The sequence below is a fragment of the Camelus ferus genome, chromosome 3, assembly GCF_009834535.1.
Source record: "Camelus ferus isolate YT-003-E chromosome 3, BCGSAC_Cfer_1.0, whole genome shotgun sequence".
In the NCBI taxonomy this organism is placed as follows: Eukaryota; Metazoa; Chordata; class Mammalia; order Artiodactyla; family Camelidae; genus Camelus; species Camelus ferus.
In genome coordinates this window covers 105098853-105118644 of record NC_045698.1, presented here as the reverse complement: position 1 = coordinate 105118644, position 19792 = coordinate 105098853, and the positions used below count along the sequence as shown (strand labels likewise).

The following is a 19792-nucleotide window of genomic DNA, read 5'->3' as shown; positions in this document are numbered from 1 at the left end:
GCTTTAGACTGCTCCCCGCATTTCTGGTCTTCATGGCACCTGTGACCTGAGAAAGGCTGAGAGAGTCCGGACTCAGTCCGATTGGGGTTTGCTGACTGCCAGCCCCCTCCACGCTCACTGCAGTCCTTTCTGGCTCTGCTCCCTACCCTCATTCTGCTTCTCTCTCAGGCGTGAGCTTAGATGTTTCTTCCTCAGGGGACTCTTTCCCCTAACAAGACCGACAGGTCCCTCTGTTCGTCTGTAGCAACGTCAGAGCACCGTGCACTTTTCCTTCCAACTGCCTATCACAGCGGCCTCTGACTGTGCGTGGAATTACGGAGTCAGTGTTATGAGGACAGGCATCCGGTCAGTGCAGCTCACCAGAGCCCAGCACTTAACCCAGAGGAGACATTCAGCATGCATTTGTTTAGTGAATGAATTAATGAATGAATGACCTGTGAGGTCATCTAAATCAACTCCTGTCCCTTTTGCCACATCGCTGCAAATGAGGAGCGTCTCTGTGTTTGAATGCCTCTGGGGATGAGAACTTGGACACACGCATCCCCGGGCTTCTCTCATGATTAATAAGCTCTTCTTTATGTCTGCAAATGCTTGACAGTCGTGTTTCCACATTCATGTGGCATCTTCCCGCTTTTTGCCTCTTCATCACACACCACTATCTCCACATCAACATCCTACCCAAGACCCACTCCAAACACCTCTCTGATCCAAATTTTCATCTTGCCCCGGTCTCCATTAGTCATGGAGAAGAGGCACGTGGCACTGGTTTTGGAGCCCCTACTGCAATTTACGAGGCCACGGGCACCGTGAGGGCTGCGTCCACGTCATCCTTGTCCCCCACCACATCCTCGGGACCCAGCACGGAGCCTCGGGCAGGCACACGCTAGATATTGGGTGGACGGAAACCTGACCGCTGTCCTTAGAGACTCTTTAGTTACGAGGCCGGGGGATGAGCAAGGCCTTTGGTGGCTGAGAAGTGATACATACGCAGATGACTCGGTTGGGTGACCCGATGCTAGAGCCAGGGGGTGAGATGGAAGTTTCAGACGTCCGCCTGTGCTGTGGGAGAGACGAGACAGAGGGTGAGAGGCTGCTGCACCTCCAGCTTGGTGGGGAGGGGGAGACAGGCATACAGTTCTTCAGGGAACATTAGCAGTGCTGTTAAAAGCACTCTCTGGCTATTTCTGCACTGTCTATTTTCTGCCTTTTTCATCAGTGTCTGAGTATAAATGAAATCGGAAATGCACAGGACTTTAGGTTATTGATACAATTTTTTTTACATATCTGTAACTGGCCTTTTTAATAGGAAGCAACTCATAAAAGCCTTAAATTTTTCATTTAGGCTTATCCCCGTCAGTAACATATTTACTTTACGTGAATAAAATTGGTTAGTTATCATTCCTTAGCAGTTTGTTTATATAAAACCTAAAAAGTAGGTTAAGCTTCATGTAATTGTACAATATACTGGTTCTTTATAGTGTATCCATTGCAAATTGACATCAGCCTAAGTGAGAAAATGAAGAAACCTTTCTCTAAACAATGGCAATGATGGATTAATGGCTCCCTTAACACAACAGCACAATGTTCATCTTGGTGCATCTAAGACAGGAGTGGGCTATCCAGCACTGTTTCCCAGGCTGTGGACAGTGAACCAGTCTGGCTCTGGGGAGAAGAATTTAGGCAGAAATTTTGATAATGCTGAGTCACAGAGTGAGAGAGTAAAACGTAAAATTCTATTTCAATCCTCTTGGTTAGATCAAGGAGGAAGTCTTAATCTAGTCCTAATACATTTCAACAATTGCTAATTCCATCCCCCCTCTTCCCCTCTTCTTTTTTTTTTTTTTAACAAACAGAGAGCAGGCAACATGATCTAGCTAGAATTTGTAAGAGTTATTCTTATGAATTATATCATTTTCAATGAATTTATTTTAGAATTACCTTCTATTTATAGAAATACTGGTTTTCCATTTGGTGATATAAAGTTTTATTTTAAAATAAGCTTAGTTAAGTAAAAAGTAGTGACTTGACTTCAAGAAAAATATGAAGTATGTAAAGACAAGGTGGTACACAGATACAGCAAAAAGCATTGGCGTATAGAAGGAGAACTGAAATTCGAGAAATGGCAACAAAGAGGAGGAAATGGAGGAAGAAAAAGGTCTTAGACCTTAAAAGGGAGAGGCCTTGGAAAAAAAAGGGAAAAAAACCCACAGCTCAAAAAAATTATGCAGCAATTGACCAGCTCTTTCATAAATGAAATAGATAAGACAGCAAAGGAGATAACATTTAACCAGCCGGTCAGAAGCTGTACACATGTTTTTAGTGCAGACTATAGCAGGTAACTTTAGTAGAGCCCCAAGGGGCCGAGTTGATATCCGGGGCCAGAGCGCAGAGGCACCTTGGAGCTCATAGAGGGCCCCCCAGTACACACCCCAGGTCTCCCCTCTTCAGCATCAAAGACTCAGGAGATGCTGCCCACTCCTGTAGTCCTTGGATCAAGAATCCGGATCCACAGGACTTCCTGCACAGTAATTCAGAGGGACACAGGACCTCAGCTGCTCCAGCGTGCGCCTGGGCGGCTGGCTGCATTACTGCTGGGCAAATCACCACCCTCTTTAAAGCTTTGGTTTTCTCATAAGCAAAGCAAAGATAAAATTCTTTACCCATCTGCCCTATGGGGTTAAAGAAATCAGATGAGACAGTGGCTTGTGAAGATGCTTTGCAAGCTGTTCATTTCTGTGATAATTTTAACTACTATTATTAATAAATGACCTTAGGCTGGGGAAAACCAGGGCTTATGTGCCTCAGAGGGGTCACCATCTTGGTAAGTAATGGGAAGGGTATAGCCTCATTCCAGAAATACTAAAAACTCACATTCATACGGTGCTTTACAGTTTACAAAGTGCTGTCATATCCAAAAGTCTTAATCCCTTCAAAAGCCCCATGAGGTGGATGTTACCACTGAGGAAATCCAAGGATACAGGCACACATTTGAAACTGCACACACTAAGGATGACTCTCTGTACAGCACAGTGCCCCCAGCCTGTGTCTAGAAGTAGCTGGCTGGTATCACCACCAGCTTACTTAATTGCTTACCTTTAACTTCTTCTCTGCCCGGGCTGCCTGTTTGCAGATGGGGTGCCAAACCTCAGAACCTAAGGGGCCAGGAAAATAGCAAAGACTCAGACCTTTCACACATACCCAAATTCGATGTCTCTCCCCATCCCCCACCTCCATTTACTCCCCTGGCAGCGCCTGTGCCCTGCACAGCAGCCGGGAGGACCCCCTGGTTTTCCTGGATCTCTGCCGCTACATCGATTCAACCACCTATGCACTCTTCACTCATTCTGCAGGTCCAAATCTCGCCCTTCCTCAAGGTCCACGTCTCATGCCACATCTTCTGGCAAACTTTCTCACCTGCCAGCTGGGAGTGACTTCTCTCTCCTCCGTGATCCATAGTTCTCTGTATCTTTCCCAACACATATGTCCTTAAAACACAGCAGCCTCGGGGTTTATCACCCCAACTAAATTAAGACCTCCTGCTCAGGGAGAGCTGAGCTGTCTTCATAGCTGGATCTCCCACAGCGTCCAGCCCGGACCTGGCTCTCAGCGGAGCCCCACACACGTTTGCGGGGTGATGAGGCGAGTGGACGGTTGGCAGTGAGTGACACATAGCAGGTGGTCAGTGAGTATTTGCTGAATGAACGGATGGCAGTGGAGGTGAAATAAAGTGACAGACTGTGGCGAACTCCTGCTTTCCTTTCTCTTCAAAGACTTAGGACCGTCTACCAGAGCTATCACGTTTAAGGGGAGGAGGTGCCACGATGTATATTCTGCCTGCCTTGACCTGCTAATTCCCAAGAGACTCCAGACTCTTCAAATTTAGTCTCCTGCAAATGCCCACATTTTATTGTGGGTGAGGGTCCAGTTGGCCAGCCCTGAACCCGAGACGCCAGTTTGGAAAGGCATGAGCAACAGGTGGCTGGTCACATGGTGAGAAGAAGCCCCAAATATGACACATTCCCCAAAGAAAGGACAGGTGTCCTGGATTAGATGGAAAAATAGGAACATGTTATCCCTCTGCTGCTATTTCTCTTGTTTCCAACCCTGAAAGGAAAGGAGCCAGCAAATGGCTAGATTCCTGAGCACCCAGATGGCATTTGTTTGTCTGACTTTGTTTTTAGAATATATTTTCCATTATGGTCTGTTGCCTGGAACTCCTCGGGCTGGATACTGGCGAAGGACAGGAGGGCGGTGTAAGGGTAAACAATTGCGCCCGAAAGCATGGTGAAGGGAGGGTGGGCCCAAAGGAAGGAGCCCTGGGTCTCTGCTCTATCGCACTTTCCTCATCTGAATAATGATGAGGTGGGCTTTGGATGGTCTTGGACATTATTATTTTCATCTCACGAATTCTAATTCTAGGGCCAGTTTTGACGGGATCTTTGACTCTTGTTTGCTGACTCTCCTGCGTGTTCCTAATTGGTTCTACATGAATGTATTTCCTCCTAATGTAAAGTGCAGTGGCCCTTAGAGCCCAGTAGAGGGACTCTGGGTCTGCGGCTTGATCCAGTGATCTTAGGGTGTGTCCGCTACCAGGTGGTGGGTGGGGATCCGAGCTTTGGGGAATCATTAGAGAGAGCATTTCCGGGTCCTCTCCAAGTTGCTGCGGAATCCACCAGGAGTTGTTTACTGCAGTGGCTCTGGCAGGAAGCATATGTTACAGGTCACTGCAGGGAATGGGTGAGGTGGACACAGATGTCTAGGAAGGTCGTGAGATTAAGTGCAAACCATAAGGAAGGTAAAGGGTCAGGCAGAGGTTCTCACGGGGGGGGAAATGATGTGTAAAGGGAGGAAGTCTGACCAGCTGGTCTCTCCATGCCACTGACATATCTGTTCCCAAATAAGGCTGAGCCACAAATGGCTTCAGCACTCTGCATATACGAATTCAAGTTTTTATAAGTGAGGGAGGGGAATCAAAAGGGAGAAAGAAAATAAAACTAATTAGAAATTTTAGAAAACCGGAAGTTTGGGAGTTGGCAATAGATCATTTGAAGAGGGAAGGATTATTTTGGAAGTTAGCAATAAATTTAGATAAGTGAAGGTTAAGAAAAGATGATTAGCTCGTGAGGACCCCTATGAGATGATGGTCTGCATATGCATATTATCAGTCAATAGCTCTCATCCTAACAATCTCATCCTCAAACAGTACCTGATTCAGAAATGAATGAAAGATGGGCTGGATCCCATCTTTGTAGTTGAAAAAAAGGACAGAGAGGGATATGTACCCTCAGATGATGGTAACCAGGACAGAGAGGGGACCCAAAATTAGGCCATAGGCAGGGTCTTCTCCATGGGGAAGAGAAGATGTGATGCAATGGTGAAAAGGGATTTTGGGTATTTTAATGTCTCTCTGTGGGAAGAGAGATTACCTTGTTCATTATGCCTTGTGAAGTTGAACAAGGATCAAGGGCAGAAGTTTCAGGGAAGGAAAACTGAACGTCTGAAGATTGAATGCGTTCGTTCTGAGAGTGAGCTTCCTGTCCCTGGAAGTATTTAAGCACACACACTGGGAAGATAAGTGCTCAGCGGGGATTTTGTCACGGAGAGAGAGATGCATTAGGTGGTCATTACACTAATGGACGCTTCCTATCTCTCCAAGCCCTTAGAGATTCTGTTTCCATCTTAACAGGCTTCTCTGTACGGAAAAAAACCAATTTTTTTTTGCCCCTATCCAATAATCTTGACTAGAATGTAAGTTCTACAAGGAGCAGGATTCTCATTGTTTTTATCTATAGATACACCTGCTGGGACTATGGACGCTGAATAAATACACACGAGTGAATGAATAAACAAAAGAAACATGATACTCTATTTTAGGCCGGTTGAATTCTCTAAGCTGGACTCAGATCTGGACAACTGGTGTAATAATCTAGTCTCTGACTGACAGCTACAAGTCCAGGTTGAGTGTCTATAAGAATATTCACTAGATCGGAGTTTGATAAATGTGACCTGTGGACCACTTGTTCAGCAACCTGGTAAAATCCAGATTCCTGGGGCCCCAGAAGAGCCCCCGAAGGCCATTTCCTAGCGGTGGGGCCTGGGAATGGTCTGATTTTTAACAAGCTCCCCAGGTCATTTATTTATTTATTTATTTTAAATTTTTTATTGATTTATAATCATCTTACACCCCCAGGTCATTTATGACTCTAAACTGGAGAACCACGTGGCTAAACATCAGTTAATGCTCCAAATGTGTTCCCTTGGAATGTCACAGGGTAAAGACACCAATTTTACAAGACAGAACTCTTCAACTTCCTGTAAGAATTCAACATTTTTTGCTTGTTAGACTCCTGATTCCACGAGTCACTCTCATCCTCTGAGACTGTCCCCCACAATTCCAGATTCTGCAGTTAAAACCTCCCGTAAATGTTCTAAAAGTGAAGGATTAGCTATTTCTGTATCAGCTGACTCAGAGCCTGAGATCTAAGTCTCCAAAACTGTCCCTCAGATGGGCATTAACACTGTTTTTAATCCTCAGCAGAATTAGCACACAGTCTTCTCTATCTGACTGGTTTACAGCACACCCAACACCTGTAACATTTTGGATTATTTAAAATTTGGTGAACCCACCCACCTCTCTGCCAGACCTTGAAATTCAATTTGCCAACACTTCTTTTTTTTTTTTTTTTTGCGTTAGTGGAGATTTAATACCAAAGCTGGAGCTGGTGCCAGTTTTCCAGAAGCCCAGCTAGGGCTACAGACACAGCAGGGAGGGACTGAAACTGGCTCACCAGAAGGTTCTGTTTGGCCAGCACAGTGCTTTTTAAAAGTATTTTTGAATATGAATGCTTTTAGACACTGTAGGTGGCCAGGGACCCTCCCTGCTGTCTGCCTCCTGGCTCTTCTTGCTCATTTAAGCAGGCATTTGAGTTCTCAGCCCCTGATCTCAGTGGGAGTGTTAGGTTTGTTCTCTGGATTTCTCTTGATCATAAAGCGTAAGGTTTCCGAGTTCTGCCTTTATGTCAGCAGCACTACCTTTGTGACATAGACTCGTAGGCCCCTGGAATGGATCCTTTAAAATCACTTTAAAATGTGGTGTATACATCTAATGGAATATTATTCAGCCATAAAAAGGAAGGAAACACTGATGCATGGTACAATGTGGGTGAATCTAGAAAGCATTATGCTAAGTAAAAGAAGCCAGACATTAAAGGTCACATCTATATGAACTACCCAAAATAGGTAAATTTCTAGAGACAGAAAGTACATTGGTGGCGGCCCGGGGCTCGGGGAATGAGGAACAATTGCTTAATGGCTACAGGTTTCCTCTTGGGGTGATGAAAGTGTCTTGGAACTAGACAGAGGTGGTGGTTGCTCAGAATTGTGAATATACTAAAAGCTACTGAATTATTCACTTTAAAATGGTTAATTTTATGTTATGTGAATATTACCTCTATTTAAAAAAATTCCCTGCCCCACTCCCCCATCACTAGGGGGACCGCTTCTGTAGACCACGAGGCGCTCTTCTCTTCACTTGTTCCTAATGGTTCCAATCTCAGCAGAAGAGTGAGCCCTTCTGTTGAATCTGACACGGAATAATCATCAACATGTAATAAACGATATCACTATCATAGTAATCTTGGGCACTGGGAAGTCTTTACCATCTATGAGGCAATCTATGGGTTATTTAATGTAATAGTCTGAGGGGGTTCAAATCCTGGTTACATCACTTACTACTGCATCGTCTGGAGCCAAGTCAGTGACCTTTCTGTGCCTTAGTTTTCCCATCTAGAAGATGGGGATGATTACAGTAGCTGCCTTACTTTTGTTGTGTGGATTAATGAGTTAATACATGAGGACAGCGTCCACCAAGAGCAGGCACCATGTAAGTGCCTGTTGTTGCTGTTAAATATCTCCCTTCCTGTATCCAAAGCCCCCTGTCTGCCAGGGTGTAGTGTGGGTGAGGGAAGGGACTAATGGAGAGACCTGAAGAGGGCGGGTGTTATTTCCTCTCCTGCTCCTGGAGCTGGGGCCTGGTGAGCGGGAGCCATGCCGCACTGCGGAGGGCTGGCTGGGCAGGTGGAGTCACTGAGCGGAAGCCTGGCTTGGCTGCCAGCACACCCTTCTGGAAGGCTGGGCTTGTGCCCAGGGACGAGGACACCACGGGAGAAGTGGAAAAGACCAGTTTGCCTGGAGCTGACATGATCAAGTGGGCTTGAAGCTTAACAAACAGGTGGAGGGAGAAAAGCGCGTGGCTGCCATGATGCTGGTTGCCATGGAGGACGTGAGGCAGGATGAGGAAGGGGGACTGGCAGTGCCGAGGTGCCCCGTAGTTCCTCTGGTGCTGATAACACTCAGGACAGTAATTCAAATGTCCTGAGTGCTTTGTCTATGTCAGGCCCTAAGTATTCTTATCAGCCTTATTGCTGTTATTACAACTAATATTTAAAGAGTGCCTGTGCCAGGCCTCATGCGACATGGCCTTCATAATAATAGTACGAGACTAAAAGGTATACGCTGAGCCCTATGCTAAGTGTTCTTAACACTGATGACAATAACCAGCATTTTTAGTGCATGGCTCGGGGGAATGGCCGTTTCTACAGGACAGGCTGTGTAACATAAGCTTGGAATGGCAGAGCCAGTGACGCCAGGCTCTATGCTGGGTCCTTCCCGTGCATTTACATATTTAACGCTCACAAGAGCCTGGTGAGGTGGGGCCTACGGTTCTCTCTGTTTCTAGTGGGGAAATTGGGATTTAGGGAACAGTAGACGTCTTGCCTGCTTGCCCATCGCCGTCTCCCCGCCCTGGCCGGGCTGTGGGCATGTGACCCTCCTTGGAGGCTCTCTAGGACGTCTCTGCCGAACTTTGCAGGAAATGCTGCCTCGCTGTGCCCACACTGCCCAGGAGCCGGCCACGTCCTCCTTGCCCTGACAGGGAGCAGCCAGTCCGGATCAGGAGAGCACCAGGCTCTCAAGAGGCAGCAGGGAGAAGACCCATCTGCCGCCCCTTGGGGGCCCCTCAACCCGGCTGCGCTGCTCCTGGAAGCTTCTAAGTTCTGTGAGCGGATCAGTCCCCTTTCACCTAATGTCGTGTGAGCTGAGTTCCTGCCACTGAAGAAGTCCAGACGAATAAAACATCTCAGTGAGCTAAAATCCGAGTATCTGACAATTTCTTGACTTGCCCGGCAGGCAATTTTGTTTCCCAGAAAATAGAGGAAGCAACCAGGGCAACTGCTATTCTGGACCTAACTCTAACCAACACGGACACATTGGCTGGTGAAGCAGCTGTGGCGTGTAACTGGCGAGAAAACGGCCACATCGTCTTGAGTCTGTGGTGCCCTGAGAGGAGCCAGTTGGAAACAGACTTTATACGTACAAACCTCAAACTACTATGCTGTAATATTTTCCATGTGATTCAAGATGTTTGGTAACCCTAAGAATCTAAAAAAAAAATTGTGTGGCTCATCAAAAATTAAAATGTACTCTATTTAAAACGAAATATGCTTGGTAGACTCAGACGTGAGGAAATATCAATTTAGTACAGTTACAGGCTATGTCTGAAGAGTCTAAAATTATGTAGCAGGATTGAGGAAACATAAGATTTAAAGTTTTTAAGCATAACTCCTACAACCTAAGCTGTCAGTAAGGAGATCCAATTTAAAATAACAATGCTAAGCTACTAAATTATAGCAACCAATATTACACTAGTGCCTTTTAAAGTGTGGTTTGACGAAATGCTTAGATGATGACTGAGGGCTGGTGCTCATAATCCCTGACAGCGGGTGGCACCTCTCTTGAGCATCTATTAGCTCAGGGCACCTCTTATGAGGTACTTGTCAGAGGAAAATGAGGCCTCAGCTAAGTATTAGTGGCTTCTCCAGCTGAGCCAGAAAGACATACCTCCTGGTACCAGGACCTTAATCAGCTGAACTGAAAAAAAAAAAAAAAAAAAAAAAAAGAGAGAAAATGTGATCTGAAGTAGACTCGCTTATACAAGAGCAGAGTTTGGGGTAATTATCAAACAAGTTTCAGGGCTCTGTTTTGGATCAGAATTAACATAGAACAAAAGCTTTTCACTATATTTTGGGCCAGGGACACCTCTGAAAATTTGATAAAAGCTACAGACTCTCTCCTTAGAGAAACACACCTACATGCAAAATCTGGTAAGCAGTTCCAGGGAAGTCATTGAATTCAGAAGGTCAACTATGAACCCCAGGTTAAGAATTCTAATAAATGGGGGGGAAATGCCTTTAACAAACCTGGCATGACAGGCTAGCTAACCCTGGCTCTGGGATACGACCTTCCTAAATTTTCTTGTTCTCTAAAATGAGGATATGAATGGCTTTGAGTTCACAGCCTTGTGAGGATAATACGAGATACTGCATTTAAACCTCAGTAAAGTGCTTGGCGCATGGTATGTGCTTAAACAGATACCAGCTCAAGGCATTTATTATCTTTATTATTAGGAACTACAATTTGTTATGGCACTTTCCTTAGCAGCAGGGTTTGTCCTAGGGTTTCATAAATGATTTCCTGCCTGGTGGGTTTTAATTAAATAAACAAATGATAAAAGAGACCTGTTTAAAAATGTACATCAGAACTCCTGTGTTTCCAGTGTTACTCTGTCTCAGATCCTTGGAATAGGGGTGCACTTAGTGTAGACAAAAGAAGAGAAAAAAGTCTATCTTTCCTTTTTCCTGGGTACAGGTACATTTAGAACGAGAGCAAAGTCTATCTTGTGAACCAGTTTTTGGGTTTAGAAGAACTTCCACCGATCTAGCAACTGTAACCTTTGCGATATTTGTGTAAGTTCTGCCCCGAACCTACAGCATTTTGGTTATTATTTTGCTGCACAAAAATCAGTGACCTAATTTCCTGGTGAAGCCCAAATGAAGGGTATGGACAACAAACAGACTAGAAATCTGGCATCTTTACAAAAACAGTTGAAAGACTGAGCGCACAACAGAACTTGAAACACATAAAAGAAAACTTGCTCTTGTCTCCCTTAGGGCCCCGGAAGTTCTCCTGCAGACAGATGTCAGACTTCTCCCAATTAAAGCCCATCAGAAAGCCATCACATGGCAATCCAAACACAAACAAACTGACCAAAAGAACCTCCCGAGGCTGGCTGCCAGTAACACAGTGTGTCCTGCAACGGAAATGACAAGAGTGGGTTTATAAGCTTTGCAGGCTTCCTAACACACTCTCCCGTGTGCACGCTGCTTTATGGGGCACTTGGCACGTCACATCCATCCTCACCTCTGACCTGGCGGCGCATGCCGTGCACGGAGTGTGCGGGAATGCCTCTGTTTCTCCACCAAGTAACACTTTCTCCCCTGTGGGCCTTCGCACCTGCAGTTCTCTCTGCCTCCACCATCTTCCCTCCCCTCTTCGCCCTCCCACCTCCTACTCAATTTCAAGATCTTGGCTTGAAATTTCCCTTCTTCAGCAGAGCCGCTCCTGCCTCCCAGACTAGATGAGGAGCCTCATACTCCCATTATTCCCAGACTTCCCCTTCACAGTGCTTATCACAGCTTGTCCCTGAATGTCTGCATTTCTGTTTGATTAAAGTCTGTCTCCCTCTCCTGATAGTAAACTCCACCATGGAAGCAGGCACCCCGGCCTTGTTCATCTCTAAGCGCCCAGCACATAATGGGGAGCCTGGCACAGAGGATGACTTCAGTTTGACTGGATGAATGAAAGACAGTGTAATTATCCTCACTTTACAGATTAAGGAAGAGACCCCAGAGAAGGAAGTCACTTCTCAAGGTCAGGCCCATTAGCAGAAGTGCTGATGCCTGGACCCAGGAGTCCTCTTGGCTGGTTCTCACCACTCCTGCACTGCCAGCAAGGACAGTTTTCTTGCCATTTCTGGGGAATATCATTTTGAATGCCAGTACCCCTGCCTGGGGAGGGTGTGCAAGGCAATCACAGACCCAGCTCTCAGTGGTAGCAGTACCCCCTGGTGGCTGCCACTCCCAAGACGCCCACAGCCCGAGTCAGCACGAATCTAGCAGCGCACGGCCTGGACCCCCTCATTCCAGGATCACTCAGCATCCCTCAAGGCAGGTCCTTGAGTGCCCTGCAATTACTCCCACTCTCCCAGGAGCCAGGGATGTCGGGATGGGGATAATTAAGGAGGAGGGTGACAGCCCCTTCTTTATCACCAAGAATATCTCCCACCTCCTGGAGGCATTTCTGCTGAAGGTCTGATTGTGCATTCTCATGATCACAGAGCTGTTCACTTCATCACTTAACTTCCAGCATTCTGTGAAGTTCTGGTCCAAAGCAGGGCTTAGAAGATACTGACACATGAGGCTGTGAGCTCCAGGAGGGCAGGGAACTTGTGGGACTTGCTCAGGGCTATGTCTCCAGGTGTTAGAACGGCACTGGGCACACAGGCAGTGCTTAATAAGTACCTGCTAAATGAATGAACTACAAGCTTCCCGGGTGTCAGGAACTCACTATACCACTACATGACAGGGACTGTCATTAGCCCATTTTACAGGCTCGGCAATTGGGGTTTAGGGAGTTAAGAGACTTACCCAAGGTCAAAAACTCAGTAAACAGGAGAGCTAGGATTCAAAGCACCAAACGGGGAAAGATTAGGATGGGGAATTCAGGCAGGAAGTGAAAGATGTTGATTTCTAGTGATAGGAACATGAGGGCAACTTCAACACTGGGAATTGTCTTCACCAGGGAAGGGGCAGAGGAATACTATGCAACAAACTTTCCAACCAAGTGCAAAGGCCAGGTTCTCAGGGTCCCTGAAGACATCACACCGTTTGCTGAGACTCATGTGGGCTTCGCAGCACACAGCACAGTTCCTGCAGCAGGAACCACTCAGGGACCCAGGCACTGAGGGATCAGTGCTCGTGGAAGGCGGAGGTCTCATCTCTGCAGGGACCAGAGTAGTGGGCAAGGCCTGGGCCTCGGGAGGATGGTGAGGAGAGCCCTGGAGTGGGAGTCAAAGGCCATGTCCCACTTTGTCCCTGCGCGTTCTGGTTCTTATGCAAATCTCTTCTTCCCCCGAGCCTCACTTCCCTGCTGTATCCAATGGGGGTGTTACTTCACAGTCTCAAGTGCTCCTGGGGTCCTTTCACCTCTAACACCTGTATTACTGGACACTCACTGAGCAACTGTAGAGTCACAGCATCGTAGAAACGGTCACCTCGCCCAGCCCAACACAGGAGCCCCTGCTCCAGCAACCCTAGTGGACGGTATCAGATTCTCCTGAATAGCCCTAGGCCCGTGGTTCTCAACCCAGGGAGATTCTGCCTCCTAGGGGACATGTGACAATGTCTGAAATATTTTTGGTTGTCATAATGGGAGGGGATGTGTTATCAGAATCTACTGGGTAGAAGCGAGGGATGCTACTAAACACCCTGCAATACGCAGGGCAGTCCCCACACCAAAGAACTGTCTGGCCCCAAGTGTCAACAGTGCTGAGGCTGAGAAACCTGGCTCTAGGCAAAGGTGACTCATTATATCTTGAGGGAACTCCTGGCCATGGGCATTTGAAGCCAGGACAAGCCTGATAGGAAGATAAGCTCCTTGCAACAGCCTCCCTGACCTTCCATCTGCCTTGTGGGGAAATCTGGAAGAAGGCTGATCTCCAAGAAAAGCCCTCCTCAAGATGGCTACTCAAACATCTGCAGATGGCTGGTATAGCAATTCAGCCGACAACAGTCGCCTGCAGAGAGTGTGTGCACGAGGGCCAGCGTCAGGAGCAAGGTTCCCGGGGAGGAGGCCAAGGACTCTACTGCAAGCTGAGGGGACCAAACAAAGGGCTGTGGGCAGCGCCCAAGCTGGGCCTCCAATGGTAGGATCCCCAAAGGAAGGCCTGGAGGACAGAGTGTTCCAGGAAGCACGCAAGTGAGGAGCACCTACTCGGAGGCACCAGGACAATGAGCTCACATGGGGGGCCGAACACCGTCCCCGCCACAGGGCCTAGCCTGGCCCGTCCTGCCCACCTCCTACCTCATCTCTCACCCTGGCCTTGCTGGGTCTCCCTCTCTGTCTCCCTCAGAGGCTGGCAGATTCTGTCCCCTCAGGTTGGCGAATCCCATCCCTCCCCTCTTTGCCCAGTGAACACCCACTCATTCTCCGAGTCCCAACTCCCAGCCCTTCCTCAGGGATCCTTCCCAGACGCCCCTTCCCACCCTGTCACGTGCTCCCACGGCCCCATACATCCCACCTCGTGCAACTCATCCAGTTGACAAGAAATTTGTGTGATTACTGACCACGGTCCACCTTCCTCCTGGACTGACGGGCACTGGGGGCAGGGCTGAAGTTGGAGGTCACTATGAACTCTGGTGCAGAGCCTGCACGTGGTAGGGGCTCAAGAAATAGTTTCTGAATGGATGAAGGAACGATTGAAAGTTGCCTTCGGGTTTGTTCACTACAGGCAGTTTAAGCCCTCAGTAGGAGGGTCTTAAATGCTAAGCTGAAGTGTTTGTACCTAACTGGTGGGCAGCGAGGGGCCCTGAAGACCTCTTAATAGGGCTCAGTTGAGAACACTGTGATGCCAGGGAATGACGGATTGGGCAGAGAATGGAGGACTGAGAGGAGTCTGGAAATTAATTAGGAGGCTGGTGCAAGAATCCTGAGGCCAGAGGGCTGGACCCCAGAAAGTGGCAAAAGGAAAGCAGCTCTAATTTGCTTCTTAGAGACTGGTGGTTCCCTCCCATTACTTTCAGTGCATCCTGAGAGTCCACGAGAAGACCCCAGCAGCAGCCTGATGTGATGCTCTGAGATGTGGGGGAAGGGATGGGAGAGGGAGGTGGGAGTAGAGGCTGTGATGGTGCAGACACTGCAGCCCAGTCATCCCCCTGTTCTCCTGACCCCTTGGCCTCAAGCAGCTCACCCTCCCACCCCCAGGCAGAGCCAGAGGAGTCTGCTCAGAGAGCTGCCAGGGAAGCAGGCCAGCCGAGCAGAGGGTGGAGGCGCACAGGGACGGAAGGCAGATTACATGTCACTTCATATTAGCCACACCGGCAACTTTCCCGAACCACCCAGAGAGCGGCGGATTAATCACAATTTTGAGGACAAGCCAAAAGCACACATAACACTTAAAAAAAAAAATGGAAGGAAACTGTACCTCCTTTCCAGTCATGAGCTGATAGGAATGCCTTACAGAGGGTCAGATGTGCTTACCTGTGAGGTACATCTCCTCCCCTTCAGTGAACATCTGGTGGCAGCGTACACATCTGGCACAGGTTGGGTGGTAGTGCTTCCCTCCTGCCTAAGAAGATAAAAAGATGAAAGAGGAGGTCAGAGCAGGGTTGCCATCCAGTGGACAGGCTGGGTTTGAACATTTCCTAACACGTTAGTGTCACTGGCGTCTTCAAGGCCCACGGCTGGTTGGGAGTCTACCCAGGGGAGTCTAAACAGTCTAAAAGTTCACCAGAAGCTCATGGGTATCTGATGGCAGTTGAGGGGACTTCCCTGGACACCTGCACTTGTCCGGCAGTGGAAGGGCCATCTGGAGGCTGCTGGTCCCACCTCCTTGTTTCCAGATGAGAACAGCCTTACTTTGAGGACATCCCAACATTTCCCCAAGAATGCGGCCCTCACCACTGGTGGCAAATGACAAAATTTTAAGTGGTACAGGGACCCAGGACTTAATAACATTGGATCAATGAAAAAAAAAATCGCCTTTTTAATCCTCTATCAATTCTTCTGATTTTTTTTCCTCAGGGAGAAAGTACCAGTTTGGTGCAGTCTTCAGCATCTATCCCAAACTCACTAATCTACCTTTTTAAAGAATGAGAACAGGTGTGAGGCTGGGAGCCTCCACTGGAACTATATTTTTTAGTTACCGGCAATATGGCAAGTGATCCTGGTTTTCCTGTTACGTTACATAAGTTTTCTTACATGTAAGGGAGGCAACTTGAAGGTAAGTTCAAGCATTAGGTAACAGTGAGTACACAAGGCTCACAGGCACAGCGAACATTGTGAGAGTGGCAGGTGGAGGACACATTTTTAGGGCTCAGTGGGCAAGTAACAGGACCCGATGCGGAGCTTCTGACCCTCAGGCCTGTCCTGTGACTGCTGCACCAGGTGGTCTCCACCCCCCTCCCCAGCTCTCCCCGGTCTGGCTTCAGTGAGTCCCCTTCCTAATTCCCACTTTCCTTTTCTAATATTATTTCAAGTGAAAACGGAAATAATTTTTCAGCTGCAACCTCCTCTACAGGGGGAAGAAAGAGCCTCAGAGAAAGTTGTGACTCGGTCCCACTGGAAGCCAGCAGCAATGCTGGAGCTGGACCCAAGAGGACCGGTCACCAGCCCAGTGCTGCCTTCCATGGTCACTGCAGTCCCAGCCAAGAGGACATGATGCGTGAGGGCCCTCCACTAGCAGCTCTAGAATTGCTATGTGGGAGAAGGTTGGTGCAGTGATTGGGATGGAAGGTGGGACTTGTCTTAAAGGTATATTTTGCACATTAGGGCAAGGCTTTTGTGGGGGGATATGCCTGGGAAGAACTGATGGATATTGGGGGGATGTTAAAGCACCCCCGCTGCCACCCCCTCGTCTGATGCTAGTGGGTTCCTTCCAATTAAGAAGTTATAACTGCATAATGCTGAGTGCCTATTTCTGAATCTTTCTTTGGGGATGACGGTGGGAGGGTTGGGTACGGGCTTATCCATTCTGGAGATGCTTGATTTATCTAAAAATTTAGCAAGAATGTAGAAAGGGCAGATTTTTTAAAAAGGAAAAAATTTCCCAAACTCCTTTTTTTCAGTCTTCGTTGTTTGCACGGCTCCCACCAACGAGAGAATGTCCTTATCATCATCAAAGCCAACTCTGTTCAAACTTTGGAAGAAACCTGCTATTTTCTCAAGCTGAGATGCTGTGGGACTGATTCTCCCTTCCCATGACAAGGACAATCGTTTTAATTAGTAGTCTCTTCCTACTTTGTGTCTCTTTATCCTTTCAACGATAGACCTGTTTTCTAGGATAGCAGTAGTGCGTTGGCAAAACTGAAGCTGACATCCTAAATGCCACTCCCCAGCACCCTGCTCCAGCCCACAGAGGCTTCACGCCCATCTCAGCAACCTTGGCCACGGATGGTGCAGAAAACCACCTGAGGGAAGGAGGGAGGTAGGCGGGGAGTCTGCAGAGCAGTGGGCGCCAGCATAAGGGAAACCAAGTCAGTGGGATAAGATGACACATTCTGTCTGTTAACAAGCTAAAGTCAAGAAAATAGTGAAGAAAAATGGCAAAGATTCAGAACCTGGAAAATGGGCCATACTGCAGAGGACTGAGAACTACAAGCAAGCTTAGGAAACTCAGCACAAGGACACCAGGGCTGTGGTTCTCCTTGGCAAGGACACAGACCAAGAAGGAAGGATGGTGACTGGCACTCAGCATGTTGGGCTCTGTCACTGAGGGAGGGACCATGGGGCGGCCTGGGAAGGGAATGGAATTTAATTAAGTGCCTATTGTGCATCCGGAAATGCACTGGGCCCTATAGTAGTTGATTGTTGTTCTGGCCTGGTCAACATCCTTCCTCCTTCTTTTAGAAAAAGCAACAAGCCTTTCCTGGGTGGGACGACTCATTCCCTCTGTCAGTCTGCGTCAAGCAGGGCTGCCCCTACCAGTAAGTTACTTCAACTCTATAGTCACGGCTACTGGTTTGGAGATGGGCCTGAGATTAGCGAGATCAGCCAGTCCCAGGATGTTTGCTGAGCTATTAGAAAAGAGACACTCTCCTCCCATTGGAAATGCTGGCGGCTAGGATGTAAGCCTGAAGGTGTCCAATTTCCCCAACATGGAGGAGAACCTTCCTCAAAATAAAGGAACACAGAAGAAAGTGGAGCCAAGATGGCAAGATATTCCAAACATATTCGTTTGGGCACTGGGTCCAGCAGTGCCTGAAGCAAGAACTACTTCTGGGTTTTTTATTACAGGAGCTGAATTTCCTTCTTGGTCCAAGCCATTTGAGGAGTTTCTGCACTTGCAAGCAACAGAGTCCTGACTGTTCGTAAAGCAAGCACACACTCCCGTGTGTCCCTTACTGTCACGCTACTACCACACTCACAGCACTGCTGACCAGATGTGTGGGCTTTTTCCCGCCCCCTCAACACCAACCAATTCTCTGTGACACCAGCTGGGTGTCCTATAATTTATCTCAATTCTGACTCTCCACATGGAGAAGGGGTCAGACCCCACAGGTTAAGGGCTCAGACCCACAAGACTGTCTCCTTCCACCAACACTTCAGATCCCAACTGTAAGTCCCAGGTTGTCACCTGTACCTCTGCATGACCAGCTAGAAACTGGGGATCCTATGATCCCCAACTTGGGCTTAAAAATTTGCTAGAATGGCTCACACAACTCTGGAAAACAGTTATGTCTACTGAAATATCATAAAAGGATATGATAAAGGATAGAGATGAACATTCAGACAGAAGAGGTGCAAGGCATGCGGGAAGGGACAGAGCACCCAGGCCCTCTCGCTGTGCACCACCTCACCCAGAACCTCTGCGTGTTCACCCACCTGGAAGCTCACCGAACCCTGTGCTTTAGGGATATTTATGGAGGCTTCCTTGCATAGGCAGGATCCATCATTAACTCAGTTTCTAGGCCCTCTCTCCTTCCTGGAGGATGGGGGTAGGGCTGAAAGTTCCAAGCTTCTAATCGTGACTTGATCTTTCCGGTGACCAGCCCCCATCCAGGAGTCCGTCCAGAATCATCCCATTAGAAGAAAAGATGCTCCCACCACCCAGGAAATTCCAAGGGATTTAGGAGCTCTGTGTTCAGGAAACGGGATCAAAGACCAAAAAGTAGAACAAAAGATGCTCCAAGTGCTCTTATTGCTTAGGAAGTCAGAAGTGTTTTAAGAATTCTGTGCCAGGAACCGGGGGCAGAAACATATATATATTTTTTCTCTTATTTCCCACTGAGATCTCTATTAGGAGTTAAGAAGCAGCTGTATTCTCCATCGATAGATAAGGCCTCTAGGATGCCAAGAAAGTGACTTGCTTAAGGTTTCATGGCTGGAAATGGTAAAACTGGAATCCAAGTCTGTTTCACTCCAACTGTGTATTTCCATGACATCACACCACCTCAAAGGCCCCTGAGTAGCTGAGAGCTGTCAGCATCCGTGTGGGAGACGGGAGCCTAGATTTCAGCTCAGTCTCCACCAGAAATAATGTGTGTGTGTGTGCGTGTGTGTGAGACCTTGGAAAAGCACCACATATCTTGGGGCTCAATTTTCTCATCTGCAAAACGAGGAGGATGAACTACTTGATTGCTAAAGTCTCTCCCAGCAACAAGGGGGAAAAAAAATCAATACATCCAAGATGCTAATGGAGCCTCGTGCAAATGGAATCACTTGAAACCCAGTAACCACAGCTGTCCAAGAAGAGGAGGCTCCCACGATGCTAAATGACGGTAACACGTGGGGAAAAGTCAGCCACCACAGCTCAGAGCAGCTTGGGAATGCTGGGATCCATTCTTATTTGTGGCCCTGCGTGTAACTGAAGTCTCTTCCTTCTTGAAAGGAAAGTCTGCTTTTATGACCTCTCATGCCACTGACCCTTCACCCCACTACAGTGTGGATGCCGCTTGCCCACAATGCTGCAGACTCAACAAATGGTCCTCCTGAAGGTGACCTTGCCCCACACCCTACAGCCTTTCCTCAGCCTGCATATCCCTAACTGCTCTGCAGAATCTGCCCAACACTCCGATGACCTTGCCACCATTTCAGAAGCTCTGTCCTCTCGTCACCCTCCCCAATCTTCCCCCATATCCTTGACTGCTCTCCCTCTTTCTCTGACAACTTCTCAGTCTCC

The 19792-nt window shown here is 47.8% G+C and overlaps 1 protein-coding gene across 4 annotated transcripts in view; it reads right to left on the bottom strand.

The window, feature by feature from the left end:
- The window catches only part of ABLIM3 (actin binding LIM protein family member 3), a 108160-nt gene that overhangs the window by 22137 nt on the left and 66231 nt on the right, over positions 1 to 19792 (bottom strand). For all 4 annotated transcript variants that reach the window (XM_032477066.1, XM_032477065.1, XM_032477067.1 and 1 more), the window contains 3 exons: positions 15154 to 15241; positions 3094 to 3152; positions 988 to 1059 (listed from right to left, as the gene is read on the bottom strand). In XM_032477066.1, coding sequence (XP_032332957.1) covers positions 988 to 1059; positions 3094 to 3152; positions 15154 to 15241 — 219 coding nt within the window. The remainder of the gene's footprint in view (positions 1 to 987; positions 1060 to 3093; positions 3153 to 15153; positions 15242 to 19792) is intronic.